This window comes from Canis aureus, chromosome 26 (assembly GCF_053574225.1).
Source record: "Canis aureus isolate CA01 chromosome 26, VMU_Caureus_v.1.0, whole genome shotgun sequence".
Lineage (NCBI taxonomy): Eukaryota > Metazoa > Chordata > Mammalia > Carnivora > Canidae > Canis > Canis aureus.
In genome coordinates, this window is record NC_135636.1 from 26979266 (window position 1) to 26997335 (window position 18070).

General features: G+C 48.3%; 1 protein-coding gene across 3 annotated transcripts in view; it reads left to right on the forward strand.

Moving 5' to 3' along the window:
- Positions 1 to 18070, forward strand: part of HCK (HCK proto-oncogene, Src family tyrosine kinase) — a 40013-nt gene that overhangs the window by 15668 nt on the left and 6275 nt on the right. For 2 of the 3 annotated variants that reach the window (XM_077872673.1, XM_077872671.1), the window contains exons 3-10: positions 2566 to 2608; positions 2907 to 3006; positions 3798 to 3896; positions 7253 to 7356; positions 10279 to 10428; positions 10747 to 10899; positions 12452 to 12631; positions 14057 to 14133. In XM_077872673.1, coding sequence (XP_077728799.1) covers positions 2566 to 2608; positions 2907 to 3006; positions 3798 to 3896; positions 7253 to 7356; positions 10279 to 10428; positions 10747 to 10899; positions 12452 to 12631; positions 14057 to 14133 — 906 coding nt within the window. The remainder of the gene's footprint in view (positions 1 to 2565; positions 2609 to 2906; positions 3007 to 3797; positions 3897 to 7252; positions 7357 to 10278; positions 10429 to 10746; positions 10900 to 12451; positions 12632 to 14056; positions 14134 to 18070) is intronic. The other variant, XM_077872670.1, reaches the window with a different exon arrangement.

Consider the following 18070-nt stretch of genomic DNA (forward strand, 5'->3'; position numbering starts at 1 on the left):
CCTCCTTGTCCAGCTGTCCAGGCCTTCTTGGCCCCTCAGCCTCGGCTTCAGGGACCAGGTCCCAGTGGGCACAGCAGAGGCCCCAAGCCTGGGTGGTAGCATGAGCAGTGCAGAGAAGAGTCAGTGACCTGACCAGTAACAGCAGCAGTTGAAGTAATGATAGTAATGATAATATCAGTGCCATAGCAATAACCATAACAACATTGTAACAGCAAGACCAGTGGGAATATAGTGGCAAGCGCAGATGCAGTAAATAAGAGAAGTGGTCATACTAGTAGAGGCTATTTGCTTACTTATCTTCTGCATATGCAGGGCTTATGAGGCACCAAGTGCTGACCTAAATGCTGTATGGTTATTAACATCTTAAAGCCTCACAGTAATCCTAGGTCATGACTCTTATTATACAGGTGAGACCCGGAGCTTAATAATTTGCCGAAGGCCATGGATTGTAAGGGGTAGGGGCAGGAGTCAAACCTGGCAGTGCAAGCTCCAAAGTACCAGTGGATGGAGCAGGAAAAACTAGGCGGAAGCCAAATGTTAATGAGGAAAGTAGTCAGGGCAGTACTAGTGGTGATAATGGGAGCCATAGTTGTCACGGCAGTGGTACTACTTGTCCTGTAGTTGTGAGAGTGATACAAGAGTGGCAATAGAACGAACAGTGGTGTTAACAGTAACAGAACTAGTGAAGGTGGTGATGGTACTGTAGCAGCAGGAACGGTTGTAATAATCTTACCATTCTTGGACCACCTGCCATGTTTGAGGCACTGGGGTAAGGTGTTTCTTCTATATCATTAGTAGAAAAAACTGAGAGGCAGGACGTATGGCACTTTAAAGCCACTAGGACTCAAAGAAGGGAAATGCCTTCTGGGAGTCACACAGCTGGGAACAGCAGAGCCAGGTCTTTCTAACCCCAAGGCCGGGGCTCTCTCTGGAATCCTGCAGTCCATGCCCTTATCTGAGCTCATCTAGGGAAACATAGCCTCTGCTTGCTGCCTCAAGGGGCAAGGGTGTACTCCTTCCTGGGGCAGGCCCTCAGAAAGTTCTTCCTCAGATGGAAGGGAAGCCTCTTGCCTCATAATGCTTATGCCTTGTTCCCAAACCTACCCCTTAGCCCTGTACCAAATACAAACAGTCCCTTTGCCCTATGACAACCAGTTGAGAATGAAGGCAAAGACCTTACCCCAAACCACCCATTCCTTCTAAATCATTTTTCACATGACTTGGCTTCCTGCCCACCTTCCATTCTGCTTGCCCTTCTCCAGGCATGGTATCTAGAACAGGACTAATTCATGGAATAAGGGAATAGTGGAATAGTCACCTCCCTCCCTCTGACACTTGACCTCTATTAATACCTCCCGATTATATGAGCTTCTCACTCCAGTGACGTCCTGAACTGACATCCTAAGCCCTAAGTCACTCCCAGATCTGTTCTTTCCTAACCTGCGTGGCCCTGGGCCCTCTCTATGGTTAGGGCTTCAGGCTCTCTGAGGCCTTCTAGCTTGGCACCAATGGAGGGCAGGGAGTTTTCTCCCACTAGTTTTTGGTTGTCTCCTGAGCATCAGACTTAAGGGATGCTATTATCAGTCATTTGTTGTTCTCCTACAGGGCATTAGTTCAGTGGTAAGTTAGTAAGTGTTCTTCAGAGAAAGGGTTCCCAGGCCAAATCAGTTTACAAAACATGGGGCAAAACAGGCTCCTTCCCTGTGGGAGTCCTCAAAGCTTTGTGAATCTTGATGGGCTTTATGGGTCTCCCCTTAAAAAGAATACCTGTCATAGTTTCCCACACTTGTTTTTCTAAGTTTAGTTGTGTGAGACACAAACACATTGCCCTTGAAAAAGAAAAATCATAAATAACAGTTAAAGCTACAGTTTCTTCTGACCTATGTCCCCCTCCCCAGTGGTATCACATCCCTCCCCAGAGGCATCAACTCTTGTGGTGTCAGTGTGGATCCTTGCAAACTTGTTTCCAAGAATTTACACTCACACATATACAGTATATGTCCACCGAATGTATGTGTGTGTACATGATCTCTATAAATATATCATGTTTCTCATTCAGAAGAACTAGCTTTGTTCACTCAACAATGTATTTTTAAGACCTAGTTGAGCATAGAATGAAGTTCCATCTCCCTGAGGGCTGTTTAGAGCACCATGGTGAGGGTGCCAAGGGAAAGAAGCCAGTTCCCCTCTGGATGAACACTTAGATCCTTTCATACACATAATGGAGCCTTTATGCATGGGATGTGTTGGTAGACCTACAGTTTCTTCAAACATATCTTAGAAAACACTGATCTGGACCAACCCCTTCTCCATATGTCAAGGAGGGAGACAAGCCAGTGTCCCCCAGGATGTCCAAGGCCAAAGCTACAACCCAAGACACCTGGATCCTTATGGTGCCCCTGATGTGCGCTGTGACCTCCCATATATCCCCAACCCTCTTGGGTCTTCCTCCCTTGATACACAGAGCTGGGATGAGATACTCTTGGGTATCCTTTTTGACACAGACCTTCTGTAGCTCCCCACACAGTATCAGATTCATCCCCTTCTCTCATTTCTTCCCCACAGCGTCCTGATCACAGTAACGACAACCTACCAGGGTCCAAGGAAGGTATGTATCTGACAAATATGTGGTGGAGTCTTGTGTTAAGTAGAGGATTAGGTTGGGTTCTCAGAGTTTAAGGCAAAAATCCCAAACAGTCAAAACCACCCTTGCAAACCCTTTAACTTGCTCCCAAAGTATTTTGTGCAAACTATTTTGTTTCTATTACACTGTCTAGGACTTATACCATGAGACAGACATGTCAGTGGGTCCAGGGCTGGGTGCCAGTTGTTGGGATAGGAAACACTCAGGGTTGTGGTAGTGCTCAGATAAAGCCTCACCATCCCATGTATCTCTCTTCCAACAGGTCCTGATGACATAATTGTGATCGCCCTGTATGATTATGAGGCCATTCACCATGAAGACCTCAGTTTCCAGAAGGGAGATCAGATGGTGGTCCTGGAAGAGTGAGTCTCTCTATCCCACTTCTAAGGCATAGCTACCTCCAATACTCAATCATGCTCTCTTTTGTGTTTCAGTAAAGAACCTGAGCTATCTTATATTAGGGAGTATAATGGCTGATAAAAACCTGATAATAATAGAGGATGAAGGGTTTGGTTAACCTGGATAAGAGTAAGTACACGAAGGAGCTTGTGTGCTTACTAGTGGTGTACATCCAGGCAACAATGAACCGGTGAAAGTGCTTTTTCAGGGAAGCCTTTCTCAGGCTCCTGTAATTAAGCTACAGGTGTATGGACCAGACCCTGCTGAGATACCTTTGCATTCAGAAATCTCTGGATCTGAGTTTGCTACCTCCAGTCCCCTATATTCTTCACCATCAGTGGGTGTAGTGTCATTGTGTGCTGGAGCTCAAGAATGGGAGTGGTTATGCTTGGTCAGACCACTCCCTGTGGCTCTTGGCCCACAATGAGTCTTCCATGGGCACAGGGCCCCATGCCCTAAGTACGGACCCCTGCAAGTCCAGGGGGAAAGAGTGGGGCCAGGGACCTAGGGCTGTGGGCTGTGAATGCAGGAACCAGGCTTGATTCTAGACCCTCAGATGCACAGTGGGGACTGTGGTAAAGATCCCTACCCTAACTGTGGAGTGCATGCTGGGGGCCCAGGCAGTGGTGACCCTGCCCTTTACCCTATCAGCTTCCTGGGGTTTGGGGGTATCCTAGGCCAAGGCTGGGGGACCCAAGAAGAACCAGTGGAATCTCTCTGCTCCCTGACTCCTTTGCTCACTTCCTGTCCTCAGGTCTGGGGAGTGGTGGAAGGCTCGATCACTGGCCACCCGGAAAGAAGGCTACATCCCAAGCAACTACGTCGCCCGCGTTGACTCTCTGGAGACAGAGGAGTAAGTATTCCATTTTTCTTGCCCTACAGAAGGAAGTATGAGCAAAATCAGGTTTGTTCCTGCCTCGGGGCTTTTGCACTTACTATCTCCCCTGCCTGACACACTCTTCCTAGGGATCTCTACTTGCCTGGCTCCTTCTCACCCTTCAGGTCTCAAAGAGGCCTTCCTCGACCACGCTGTCTAAAGCAGATCCCCTCTGGGACTCTGCCTCCCAGGGAGACCTGTTTTATTCCCTTCTGCACACTTCTCGCTAGCAAAAGCAATCTTGTTTCTGTGGTTGCTCACATGTTCACTGTCTGCCTCCCCCACTAGATGGGAGCATTTGAGGACAGAGACCTTGTCTGTCTGCAAATGTATCCTCAGCACAGGCTGGCATGCAGTAGGTGCTCAATAAATACTTGTTGACTGAAGTCATGCCAAAGAGGGACTTCTGAGAGGCAAGGCTGCCCGCACCTGGTCAGTCATCCCTCATTTGGTTCAGTGTAAATATGTGCCTGCATGGCACCAGTGCCCGAGAGGCAGCTGCAAGAACCAAAAAGACACAGCACACCCCAGCCCTCATAGAGCTCCCTGTAACCCAGAGGGCTAGGCTGCAGGTTCTTCTCCATGTCTAGCTTGACTCTGAAGACACAGTTATACGGCGTGTGTGCATCCATCCCACCATCCAACAGACATTTGTTGAGCATCCAGCAGCCCTGTTCTAGGGACACGAGGTGACTCAGACAGGGTTCCTCCCTGGAGAGGCTCACAGCATGGTGGTGAGTGGCAAGTAAAACAATGGCCATGCTGCAGGGCGACGACAGGTCTCATTCAGAGCCAGCCATTCAAAAAGTTAAGACATGGCAGTCCCTAGAGTTTTATATCCCCTGCCTCCTCCCTCCGGCTAGATGGTATGGCTAGATGGTATTGAGGGTTTGAAATGCCGACCTAATTAAAAATGAAAATGTTTGGGCTTTTCCCATCTTACAGTCATGCCCTTCTTAGTGCACAGGGTACACAAAGTGCTGTGAAAAGTCTCCCCTGTCCTACCACTGACCCTTGTGTCTGGGGCCACCCCAGGGCTCTGCTCCCAGATTCCAGGATCTCAACACACACAGAATCCTTGCACCACACCTCTCCCCGCAGCCTGAGAGGAGGCGCCATCTGGATGGTACTCCCCAAAGGCGACAAACTTGCTGTGTGCAAAAGGCAGGGTACAGACAACATGTATGATGGGTTATCATTTGAGAACAAAAGGGGATAACCTAAATGGTGGTTCTCAGACTTGAGTGCGTCAGCATCACCTGGAGGGCTGGTTAAAAGGCTGATTTCTGAGCCCTGCTCTGCAACTGTCTGATTCAGAATTTGCATTTCTAATAAGTTCTCAGGGGAGGCTGCTACAGGTCCAGGGACTCACCTGGAGAACCACTGACATGAATATAGACATATCAGGCTTGCAGAATGCACTCACAGGTTCTTGTGTCTGCATCAAGAAACCACCAACAGAGAGGGTGCCTTTGGGGAGGGGAGTCAGGGCATTGGGAAGCCGGGGCAGGGGGGTGGGGATCTTATGTTCTCCCCCTCCTTGAAATAGACAATACTTCAAATGTTTCAAAATGCAAAGGGTGGGGAAGGATATAGAATAAAGAGTGAAAAGTCTTCCTTCCACCCTGTCCCCACCTAGCCACTTCTCCCTAGAGGCAACCAGTTCCTTATGAGTCTTCCCAAATGCTTCATACTTGTGTGAGAAAATACATGTATCTCCCTTTATTTTACACCAGTAGCAGATACTACACATGGCATTCCGCACCTTCTGTCCAGATTTTACATGAAGCACCTAAGTGGCGTCCTTCCTTCTACAGCTGCAGTGTCCATCATGTAGATGTCCTATCGTCCCCAACTAGCGGTCACTGAAACCGCTTCCAGTCTTGGGCTATAGTGACTCTCCGGTGTATCTGTCATTTCTTCCTTATGCAAGATCCCTGAGATAACTTCCCAAGGGTGGGATTGCCAGGAAGATGGTTCTTACCAGGTACCCTGTTACATTGCTTGAATATTTCACACAGCACGACGCAGTTCACAGATGAAAGCAAAGAAGGCAAGTAGGCAGTGTCACATGGTGACTAAGAGTGTGGGCTCCAGAGTTAGACTGCCTGAAGTTGAATCTTGCCTCCACCACTTACCAGCTGTTATGACGCCAGTCAAGTAACTTGCTCTCTCCTTTCCTCAGCTTCCTCATCTATAAAATGGGGATAATCAGGACCATGATTTCCATGTAGTTGTTGGGTAGATAACAAGAACTTGATGAATGTTAGCTGTCTTTCTTCCCCAGTTGATACAGAGGAAGCAGAGGCCCAGAGAGGGAAAGCGACTTGCTCAAAGTCACACAGCAGATCTGTGGCAGATGCAAGGCTAGCTGACCTTGGGTCTGGAACGTTTTTCCATTACAGCACACAAACTACTCCTCACCCAGCTGAGGATAGGAATGGATTTGACTCCTATTGATGCTGCTGCTTGGACTTTTTCCACTCAATATCCCAAATATCCAGAGAGAAAAACAAAAAGGTCCAAGGATATGGCCCCAAGTATAAAATTCTTTGAAACCTCACATTTTAGCGTGAAAATTCATGTTGACTTTATATCCAACTTTGCACACACAGAAGAGGATACATTGTAAAGTTTACGAACCTCAGCCTCCCCACTCACATGGACCTGAGACCCTGAGAGGATGGTCATGTGCGCCTGTGAAATTTGCAAAAGCAAGATTTTGACCACAGTTGGTTAAGACTGCTCTATCTTACCAGTTTTTCTTTTTTAAAGATTTTATTTATTTATTCGTGAGAGATACAGAGAGAGAGAGAGAGAGGCAGAGACACATGCAGAGGGAGAAGCAGGCTCCATGCAGGGAGCCTGATGTGGGACTCGATCCCGGGTCTCCAGGATCACGCCCTGGGCTGAAGGCAACGCTAAACCGCTGAGCCACCCAGGCTGCCCTATCTTACCAGTTTTTCTATCCATCACCATATACTTCACATTGGGTGGCATTGGAATGACCCATGGGCATTTTGTATTTGTAATACTGTGTTCTTTTTTTCGAAAAAAAGTTTTTCCTTTTCTTTTCAAAGAGTTTTGGGGGACCTCTTTCCTTTGGTATTTTGGTATTTTTCTTAAAGAAAGCTCCCCAAACTGCATAAGTTTCCATCTCAGCAAACTGGCTTCACTCTTGGTAAAATGTCTGTTTTGATATCAAAAGAATGGTTCTTTTTCCCAAAGGATCTTGTGGGAAAATCCATGCTGCGGGAAGCCAGGTTCTTGGTATCTCCGTGCCAGGACCGCCTACCCTGGGTTCACATGCTACTCCTGCCCCTTTCCACCAGGTGGTTCTTCAAGGGCATCAGCCGGAAGGATGCAGAGCGCCAACTCCTGGCCCCCGGCAACGTGTTGGGCTCCTTCATGATTCGGGACAGCGAGACCACCAAAGGTGACGCCAGCCCTCCCCACCCTGCCCTGCCCTGCAGGGGTACCCTGAGCATGACTGGCCACCACTCTCCCTCTGTAAATGCCCTGGGGCAGGGGGGTGCTGAGTGACTCCCCCAGGCACCAGACAGTCAAGTTTTCTCCTGCCCTTTGCTGGAGCCTGGTTTGGGTCTTCTCAGCCTCTGTAGTTCCTGGCTGGGTCCCTGGAAGCAGGCCCAAGGGGTCATGGACCCCCAAAACTAATATTCTGTTGAAGTTTGATCTTCAGTAGCTTGTATTACTTAAAATACTCATCACAATAGATCTTGTCCGCAAACCTGATCTCCCTCCTCCCATAAGGAGAGGGTAGACCAGGCGGCAAGAAGAGCCCCAGGCCAGCCTCCTGGAAGACTCTGCTTCAACTGGCTCTTTTGATGTTTTTTGGATGTTTTGATGTTGGCAAACTATTTCCTGAAATTCCTGTGCTGGGAAGGTGGCTTTCTGCCAAGTTGGTGCACAGGAAGCAAGAACAGTACCCCCCAAACATAACATAACTCAAACTCGCATCAGTTGAGGCTAATTTTCCCAAAGGAAAGGATGTCAATAAGGAGTCTTGGGATTTCGGACTTCACACATGGAGTGCATCTTTTCTAATACATTTAGTCTCAAAGCTGCTTGCTTCCAATCAATCAAGTAAATTGTATAAAGTGTGACCTCACAGTACCCTGAGCAAACAGTCTTGCGGACGTCCATCAAAGGCATCTGTGTGGCCTTCTACTCTACCCCTAGATACCCGAATTGACCAAGCCTGAACGTGATAAGATAATGCCACTCACAACCAATGTTTCAAGCCAGTGAATATTTAGACTTTATTTGCTCCCACCCAACAAGTCCCCTTTCAAGCCTCAGGGCAAGGGAAATAGGGCAAAAAGACAAAGCTGTACACACAGGCCCCGGCTTCTACTCTCCAGCTACTCCCAGGATAGCTGGGGGGTTGACTAGGCTGGTCCATCCTGCAGATAGGGACAGGGAAGCCAAAGAAACGCAGACCCCCACTCCCCCCACCCCACCCCCCCCAGACCTGCAGGGCAGGAAAGTCAGCCTGGTTCACTCTCACAGCTCCTTAGAAGTAGAGCAGAGGGGCCAGTAGAGCCAATTTAATAAAACTGGCACCACAAGTGCCCTGAATCCCATCCCAGAGCTTCTTGGGTTCCTCCCCACCCCATCTAGTGTCAGCCAAGCCAGCCTCATCTTGGCCAAGCAGAGTGGCAAAGAGTGGGGCCCGGAGCCAGCTTCCTGGGTTTGAATCCTGACTCTGCCACTTCGCAACTGCATGACTGCAAGTGAGTTAGCTTATCTGCTTGGACCTCGGTCTCCTTGCCTGTAAAATGATGGTGATCTAAAATGTCTACCTTGTGGGGTTATTAATTCATTATAATGAATAACATAATTCATTATATTCATATAATTATAATTCATTAGAGTGATCACTATTCATATGCACTCAGTTTATGTGGTTGAAGTTCTTAGAACAGTGGCTGGCATGTATGGTCATTTGTTATCCATGCAACAATTTAAGCCTCCCCAAAAGCCTGTGACATAGAGCATACATTGCACACAGAGCAAACTGAGAGCCAGAGAGGCTAATAGCTTGCCCAAGGACACACAGCTTGCAAATGGCAGAAGCATGGTCCCCCACTAAAAGACTTGTGTGTTTCTGATCTATGTGATGTCATACACATTACATGCTTATTGCTGCTATCAAATTACCACAAACTTCATGGCTTAGAACAAGATAAATTTATTATCTTACGTTCTGGAGATCAGAAGTCTGAAATCTCACTAGGCTCAAGTCAAGGTGTCCAAAGAGCTGGTTCCTTCTAGAGGCTTCAGGAAATAATCCGATTCCTTGCCTTCGTCAGCTTTAGAGGCCACCGGCATTCCTTGGCTCATGGCCCCTTTTTCACATCCCTCTAACCTTGTGTTTCCATCTTCACCTATCCTCCTATTGACTTTTTTTTTAAAGATTTATTTATTTATTAATGAGAGAGAGAGAGAGAGAGAGCGGCAGAGACACAGGCAGAGGGAGAAGTAGGCTCCATGCAGGGAACCCGACGTGGGACTCAATCCCAGGTCTCCAGGATCATGCCCTGGGCTGAAAGCGGTGCTAAACTGCTGAGCCACCCGGGCTGTCCCCTCCTATTGACTTTGACCTTCCCACCTCCTCTTATAAGGACCCTTGTGATTCCATCAGGCCCACCTGGACAATCCACAATAACCTCCCCATCTCCAGACCCTTAACGGGATTACATCCCCCAAGTCCTTTAACCGTGTAAGCTAACAAAGTCCTAAGTGCCAGCGATGAGGACACGGCCATTTGGGGGGGCCATTAATTCAGCCTACCACCACTACTGTTGACATTTTGTTGTTTACATTTCCAGAATCAGACCGCATTTTGTTGTTGCTGCAGATCTTTTTGTTTGTTCCATTGTTTCTGAGTAACCTATTTGCGGATCTGATGTGGTGTGTTGGCCTTTGCAACAGATGATAGATAGATCGAGATAATGAAGACGCTGATTGAGGCCAACATTTGCTTGAGTGTTCACACTCTGAGTGCTTTAGAGCATTACTTCTTTTAATCATCAGGTAATGTGAGGAGATACGGAGATATGCTGACCAAGCCCATCATACAGATAAGGAAGTCGAGGCACAAAGTGGTGACAGAATCACTAGTTCAGAGCCTCACAGCTGGACATGGAGGAGGCTGGACGAGAGCCCGGACAGCTGGACTCCACAACCCACTATTACCCTGTCCCCGCTGCCTGGGGGCTCACACGGTGCCAGCAGGGGCCTTTCAGGGGTGCCAGGAGCAGGTGTCAGGATGCTGACATGAGGTGGCAGGGCTCTGAGATCCCACAACTGAGGGGTTTCCCTCCGGCCATTACAGGAAGCTACTCTTTGTCTGTGCGAGACTACGACCCCCAGCACAGGGACTCGGTGAAACATTACAAGATCCGGACCCTGGACAGCGGAGGCTTCTACATCTCCCCACGGAGCACCTTCAATAGCCTGCAGGAGCTGGTGGCCCACTACAAGAGTGAGTCCTGCCCAGGATGCATCATAACTAGGGTGGGGACCTGTCTCCCCGGAATCCTAGTGAAGGGTGAGGTGCGCTGCAGCCTCTGGAGCCTGCTGAGCTCTTCCTGACCCACCCCAAAGAGTTGCTTTGATTTTCCTGAAGTCTTAGGCCTATTGAGCAGGAGGGTTGAGGTGGCATGTCATCATGCTCTGTGCTCTTGTCCCCAGTGGTGGCAATCCATTGGAACATTGGCCCCAGGCAGTGGACGGGGCAGGGAGGCCTCCGAGAGGAAGCCTCTGGTTGGCTGCCCTCGACTGACCAGGAGCTCTGTTCCAGAGGGGAGTGATGGACTCTGCCAGAAGCTGACAGTGCCCTGCGTGTCCTCCAAGCCCCAGAAGCCATGGGAGAAAGATGCCTGGGAGATCCCCCGGGAATCTCTCAAGCTGGAGAAGAAACTCGGAGCTGGGCAGTTTGGGGAAGTGTGGATGGGTAAGGACCCAGGGCCAGAGGGTGGTGGGAGGATGGGATGAGGGAGGTCTTTGCTTTCAGGAACAGCCTGAGGCAAAGTGGGGATGCCACCCAGGGTAGAAGGGGAGATTTGAATAACCATAAAGGAGCAATTCCTCTGATAGTAACCACATTGTCCTGCTATGCAAACACTGATTTGCCTTTGAGGCCAGGCTTGTTGGGCTCCAGATCTTCCTTCTGGGAAGGAGGAGTCCTGGGTGAGGGATCTGCTCCTTCTCCCTTGTATGGAGCTGGGGTGGCCCACCAGTTTGGTTGAGATAATCAGAGACCTCTTAGGATGAAGAAAACTAAGAGTAGGGAAATGTAGTTTGGAGATTTCCAGGCAAGTTGATGTTGGCAACAGATGAGTAAGCAGCTCTGAGCACCCGTCATGTACCCAGGACCACGCTAGGGCATTGTGGGGTACCCAAAAGGCACGGGCCACCCCTGCTGTCCTGCTCCTAATAACTTGAGAACAATGATGCCTGCTTTGCAGAATGTGGGGGAGATGCAGTGCCTGGCCCAGGGCCTGATGCATTCCACCATGTTTCACATGGGAGCGAAGACAATTTACAGAGATGCAAACAATTCAGCCAGAAAAAATCTGTTTAAAATCCACTCGTTTCAACTACATTTACTAAGACCTTGCTGTGTGCCAAGCATTGAATAAGAGAATGTGGCAAAGAAAGTATAGTGAAGCATGCAAAATGGATCTGAGTGATAAGGTTGGAAAACCAAAAATATTATATAATTATGTAAATAATTATATATTATGTAAAAATATTATATAATTATATTATATTATATTAGGCCTTAGCTTCTCACTACAGGAAGACCCCAAATCTAGATTTAAGTTTCCTGGCAGCCAAGGCAAAAATGGAAGCAAAAATAATTAAGAGATTTACAAGAGCAACAAGATGAACCAGGGGTGGGTTGGGTTGAGTCCCTGTGCTAGGAGCAGGATCTGGGTGCTTGAGATTGATTAATAGGCAGGCTGACTGGTGCACAAAAGGCAAGGGGGAGTTTGGTGGATGAGGCTGGCAAGGTGGGTGAGGCCAAATCCTACAGGGCCTTGTGGACCATGGTGAGACTGGTCATTTCATTGAGGGCAGTGTTAAGATTAAAATATTTTAAGCAGAGATGGTATGTGTGTATATCAGTAAGTGACAAACAAAGGTGGTGTGTGTGTGCATGTGTGTGCACGCAGGTAACAATCTGAGTGATGTTTTGAGGTTATTCTTTAATTCCTACAATAGTTTCTGGAAAGGCAGTGCTGATCATTTCCACTTTGCAGATGAGGAAATCACAGTTCAGAGAAGTTAAGTGACTTGCCCAAGGGCACAGAGCTAGGAAGTGGTGAACCAGACTTCTGACCTACATCTTTCCAAGGCCGAAGCCTGCATCTCCTTTTCCCTCTCTGAGGGCTGAGAGGAGCAGGGAAGGTGTCCCAGAGGAAGCAGGTCTGTGGCTGGGCCTTCCAGGGCTGGGGGAAGGAGCAGAGGGTTCTGACCACCTGTCCCCTCTCCTGTTCCAGCCACCTACAACAAGCATACCAAGGTGGCCGTGAAGACGATGAAGCCAGGGAGCATGTCTGTGGAGGCCTTCCTGGCAGAGGCCAACCTGATGAAGACTCTGCAGCATGACAAGCTGGTGAAGCTGCACGCGGTAGTCACAGAGGAACCCATCTACATCATCACTGAGTTCATGGCCAAAGGTGCTGCACTCTGGGGGCTGAGGGCGGGCTGTGGCTCATACTAGTCACCTGCAGACTCAAAGGTGACCCTGACATGGTTCTTGCCCTCCAGATGCCTCAGTCTGGCCAGGGGCCCTTCTAGCAAGTACCCACTGAACTTGAGTACTTGGGCCTTCACAAGCAATGGCCCAGCCCTCCTGGTTAACGGGGTGAAACCATAAAGGGGATGCCAGGGGAAGGGGAGCTCATGGGATTACAAGAGAGGGCAATGGGGCCAGAACCCCACTGGGTGAAGGTAGAAGAGGCCTATGGGCTCACAATAAGCCTTCAAAGCTTGGGGCAGCTTCCTGCCTCACAAGCTGTCTTCCTGGGGTAGACCCATGCCCTGGAATTAAGAGTTGGCAAAGCATTTGTTTTGAGCTTCCCCCACCCTGCCAGCCCACAATCCAAGGTTTCCAAGGGATTTTTTTTTTGGCCACCACTTCACATCCATCTTCAATCCTTGCCCATTTTTTGATGAACACAAACATCTCACACAACCTCATTTGGTGCGATTCTGAAATCTCAAAAACGCTTTCGGTGTTCTAAATACACAGTTCTTCCAGCGCTGTGAAAGCACGGCCCCAGTCAGCCATCCAGACTTAGAAAGTGATCTCGGTCAAAGAAATTGTGATTACCCCCTATCTAGTAATCACCAAGTCATTTTTAAAACACTCAAATTCTAGTTCACAAACACTAGGACTGGTAAATAAAGACTTTTATTTATTTATTTACTTACTTATTTAAAAAAATATTCTATTTATTTATTCATGAGAGACACAGAAAGAGAGGCAGAGACACAGGCAGAGGGAGAGGCAGGCTCCATGCAAGGGGCCCAACGTGGGACTCACACCCGGGAATCCGGGATCACGCCGAGTCAAAGGCAGGTGCTCAACCGCTGAGACACTCAGGCGTCCCTACTTATTTTAGTTTTTAAGATTTTATTTATTTATTCATGAGAGACACACAGAGAGAGACAGAGACATAGGCAGAGGGAGAAGCAGGCTCCATGCAGGGAGTCCGATGTGGGACTTGATTCCAGGACTCCAGGATCACTCCCTGAACCAAAGGCAGATGCTCAACTGCTGAGCCACCCAGGCGTCCCAAAGACTTTTATTTAAATACATTACTATGAAAAAAAAATTACTATGGGGACACCTGGGTGGTTCAGTGGTTGAGCATCTGCTCAGGTCATGATCCCCGGGTCCCCGGATCGAGTCCCACATTAGGCTCCCCGCATGGAGCCTGCTTCTCCCTCTGCCTGTGTCTCTGCCTCTCTGTGTCTCTCATGAATGGATTAATTATTTAATTAATTAATTAATCTTAAAAAAATCCATTACTCTGAACAATTTTAACCATAGACCAAAGCAGTGTGAGCAGTATGTGTTGCTTCTCATCTCCCCATAGGAAGCCTGCTGGATTTCCTGAAAAGTTCAGAGGGCAGCAAGCAGCCATTGCCAAAACTCATTGACTTCTCAGCCCAGGTGAGAGTCTACAGGAGGATGTCAGTGGGGAGGGGACAGGAATTCAATGATTTATTTAACACATGTTTATTGGACAGGCACTATAATAGTGCCAGCAGTAACAGCTAACATGCGCTTAGCACTCCATATGAGTGTACAGTTGACCCTCAAACAACGTGAGTTAGGACTGTGATGGGTCCACCTATAAGCAGATTTTTTTTTTATGAACAGAGTACAGTACTCTAAATGTATGTTCTCTTTCTTATGATTTCCTTAATAACATCTCCTCTCTAGCTGACTTTATGGTAAGGATATGGAGTGTAATACATATAACATACGAAACACATATTTATCAATTGCTTATGGTATTGGTGAGGCTTCTCATCAGCATTAGGGTATTAGTAGTTAAGTTTTGGGGGAATCAGAAGTTATATGTGGGTTTTTCGCTGTGCAGGGGTTGGCACCCCTAGCCCTTACATTGTTCAAGAGTCAAATGTCCACTTTTTTGTATGTGTCTTGCAGATATTAACTCATTTGGTCCTCACATCAACTTTAGACAGTGGGATTTTTATTATCTATTCTTTTTTTTTTTTTTTTTAAGATTTTATTTATTGATTTGAGAGAGCATGCACACAAGGAGGGGAGGGCAGAGGGAGAGGGAGAAGCAGACTCTATCCCAGGACTCTGGGATCACAACCTGAGCTGAAGGCAGATGTTTAACTGACTGAGCCACCCAGATGCCCCTTTGTTATTTATTCTTATGTAACAGATTCCTCCAAAGCTTAGTAGCTTAAAACAACAGCAGTGTATTATTTCTTGTATGTTGTGTGTTGACTGGGGTTGGTTGGGTGGCTCTTCTGCTCCACGTGATGAGACTGAGGTCACTCGTGTGGATGCATTCTGTTGAGAGCTTGCCTGGGTTAGAATGTCCAACACGGTGGCTCATCCCATGGGGTGTCTCTCCTGTGGCTCCTCATCACTCAGTAGTCCAGCCAGAGCTTTTTTTTTTTTTTAATTTATTTATGATAGTCACAGAGAGAGACAGAGAGAGAGAGAGAGGCAGAGACATAGGCAGAGGGAGAAGCAGGCTCCATGCACCGGGAGCCCGACGTGGGATTCGATCCCGGGTCTCCAGGATCGCGCCCTGGGCCAAAGGCAGGCGCTAAACCGCTGCGCCACCCAGGGATCCCCAGCCAGAGCTTCTTTATAGCATGGTAGCTAGGTTCCAAGAGGGAGGGTTCCCAGGGGCTAAGCCCTAATGTGCAAGTACTTGTGAATCTTCTGCTCCCATCATGTTTGCTAGTTTCATTGGCCAAGGTATGGCCCATGGCCCAGCCCCAGGTCAGTGTGGGAGGAGGCTGCACAAGGGCATGAGTCTCAGGAGGCACAGTCCATTGGGGGTCACCAATGTAACAGTCCACCCACAGGTAGGAAATTGTCATCCCGTTTTACAGAATAGGAAAGTAAGGCATCGAAAAGAAGTTGAGTATAGATGAGGAAACTGAGGCCCAGTGAGGTGAAGTAGTTTGCCTAAATTACTGTGTTGATGTCAGGGGATCCAGCGGTGAATGAAATGGAGAGTATTTCTGTCCTCCCAGAGTTTATAGACATTAGACAACTGAATCTCCAAGACACCCATTATGCAAGTGGTCCCGGCTCAGTGTTGAAGGATGCAGTATCCAGCAAAATAAATAATGTATACAAACCCCAGGAACACTTCTTAAAATCCCATTTTCTCTCTCATCTTCCTCTCACTCTCTTCAGCTCCTCTTACCCCCGGCTTGAGTGCTTTTCGCATCTGTCCTCTCTCATCCTCTCCTCTCTGTGGGAAAACAGGAGAAGAAAGGGATGCTGTGGGAGGACATGGCTGGAGTGTTCAGCCTGGTCCAGGAGCAACCCAAGAAGGCTTCCCAGAGGAACTGGCTTCTGGGCTGAACCCTGAAGGATGAGTGGAAGTTAGGCAGCTGAATTGGAGAGAGGAGGATATTCTAGATGGAAGAAACAGCCAGTGCAAAACCCATGGGGAAAAGCAAAAGAACTGAGCCTGGGCAGCTGGTACCTGGGGCTGGCATAGATAAGAGGGGTGTAGTTTGCAGCCAAGAGGGTGTTAAGGGAAACGGCCTAAGGCGGTGCCTTCTAGAGATCCCTAATGCAGAACTCATTTGAGTATGCAAATCCCAGGAGAAGGAGGGAATGTCCAGTGGTATTTAAAAAAGGCTTTAAATTTTGGAATCTGAAATGCCAGAGGCATATGGAAATCAAGACATTTTCACTTGAATGGGCCACATCCCTAGGGAAACAATAGCCTGGCCTGTAACTAAATTATAACCATCAAACTGGCAGAAATGTTGTTGGGGGAGAGTCAGGCTGGGCAAGGCCATTCTCCCTGCTTCACAGAGGGGAAGACAGAAGCCAAGGGAGGGAAAGAAGTTCCTGGCCCCTGTATGTCCCGGAGCAGAGGGCCCAGGGAGACCAAGAAGGCAACCTGGGGACCAGAGCTTAACCTCCAGTCTGAGAGAGGCAGGTGGTGCAGTAGAATATGCCCCAGTCCTGTCACCCACGTGCTGTGTGGGCTTTGGTGTCTTCATTTGTCAAATGAGGAAATTAGACCACATTTGTGCTTTTCAAGTTCAAAAGTCTTTTATAAAGCCATAACTCTGTTGGTCAAATGAAATCTTACACAGTAGCTGAATATTTTAAAATTTAGGTCAAAACAGCTGCTCTGATTGAAGAGAGTGCTTTTTGCTTTGCCCCCCATACTCCCCCGGAAACCCTGAGGTATCAGCAGGATTCAGTTTGAAGAGCCCCCATGAGGCCCTTCCAGCTCTGATTCTGTGGTTCCCTGATACCATCAGAAGGAAACCCAAGTTTTGTTTCGTTTTTTTTTTAAAAAGTTTTAATGCCCAACATCATGGCAGCCTGCTCGCTGGTCATGAAATGTCACCACTTCATCAAACCCTAGTTCTCAGACCAACCCCTGAGCCCAGTGAACCTCTCCATCATCCATTCAGGTAACAAGCCCTTGAGAAGCAACGCTGTGAAAGTGTAGGGGCTCAGGAGTCACATCGAGTTTTGGTTTTGATCCCAGCTCCGCCTGTGTAGCTTTGAGCAAGTTGCTTAACCTCTCTGAATGCCACCTTCTTCAACAGGGAGCGTTAATAGCCATGACTGAAGTGAATACTTATGTGCCAGTGTTCTACACCTTTGATGTAGGTTTAGAGGATTAATCTTCACATGACCCCTCAGAAGCAGGTTCTATTGTTGTCCTCATTTTACAGAGAAGAAAAGTAAGGTACAGAGGAGTGAAGTAGTTCAGCCAGAGCCCAGGTCCAGCTCCAGAGCTACTTGGGCATTATCCTCTGCAGTCTCCTGAATTGGGTTAACCCCACCTACCCCACTGAGGGCCTGCGAGAATCAATAACGTGAATATCTGCCCACGGGTACTAAAAAAGTGGAAACCAGCAGCATTAGTGCCTGCTCTGCCAAATCCAAGGCCAAAGCTCCAGGTAGAGTGATGGATCGGGGCACAGACTCTGAGCGGGGCTGCCGGGGTTCCACTCCTGGTCTCCACTTGGACCGGTTATTTCTCTAGGATTCAGCCTTCTTGCCTGTAGATGACTCTCCTGGGATGGCTGACAGCAACAGTACCTCCCCCAAAGCGCAGAGCAAATGCTCTTTAAGCTCAGGTATCATCTTGTAACAAATGACTAAGCTACAGTGTCTGCCACTAACATTATACCCTTGTTAGCTGCTCTCTTTGAGGACGCCTGCTAAATCGCCCTGCCCTTCGCCCTCCCCTGCCCAGGCCAGACCTCTCTTCTCCGCCCTGGCTTGCGACTCCAAAAGCAAAATCAGTCTCCAGTTTTTGTTAGAAAGTCTGAAGCCTCACACCTCCGTTCCGGTAGCTATTGGGTGCCCCCTGCTGGCCACGTCTCGCAAGTGCACCACCCGCCTGTCT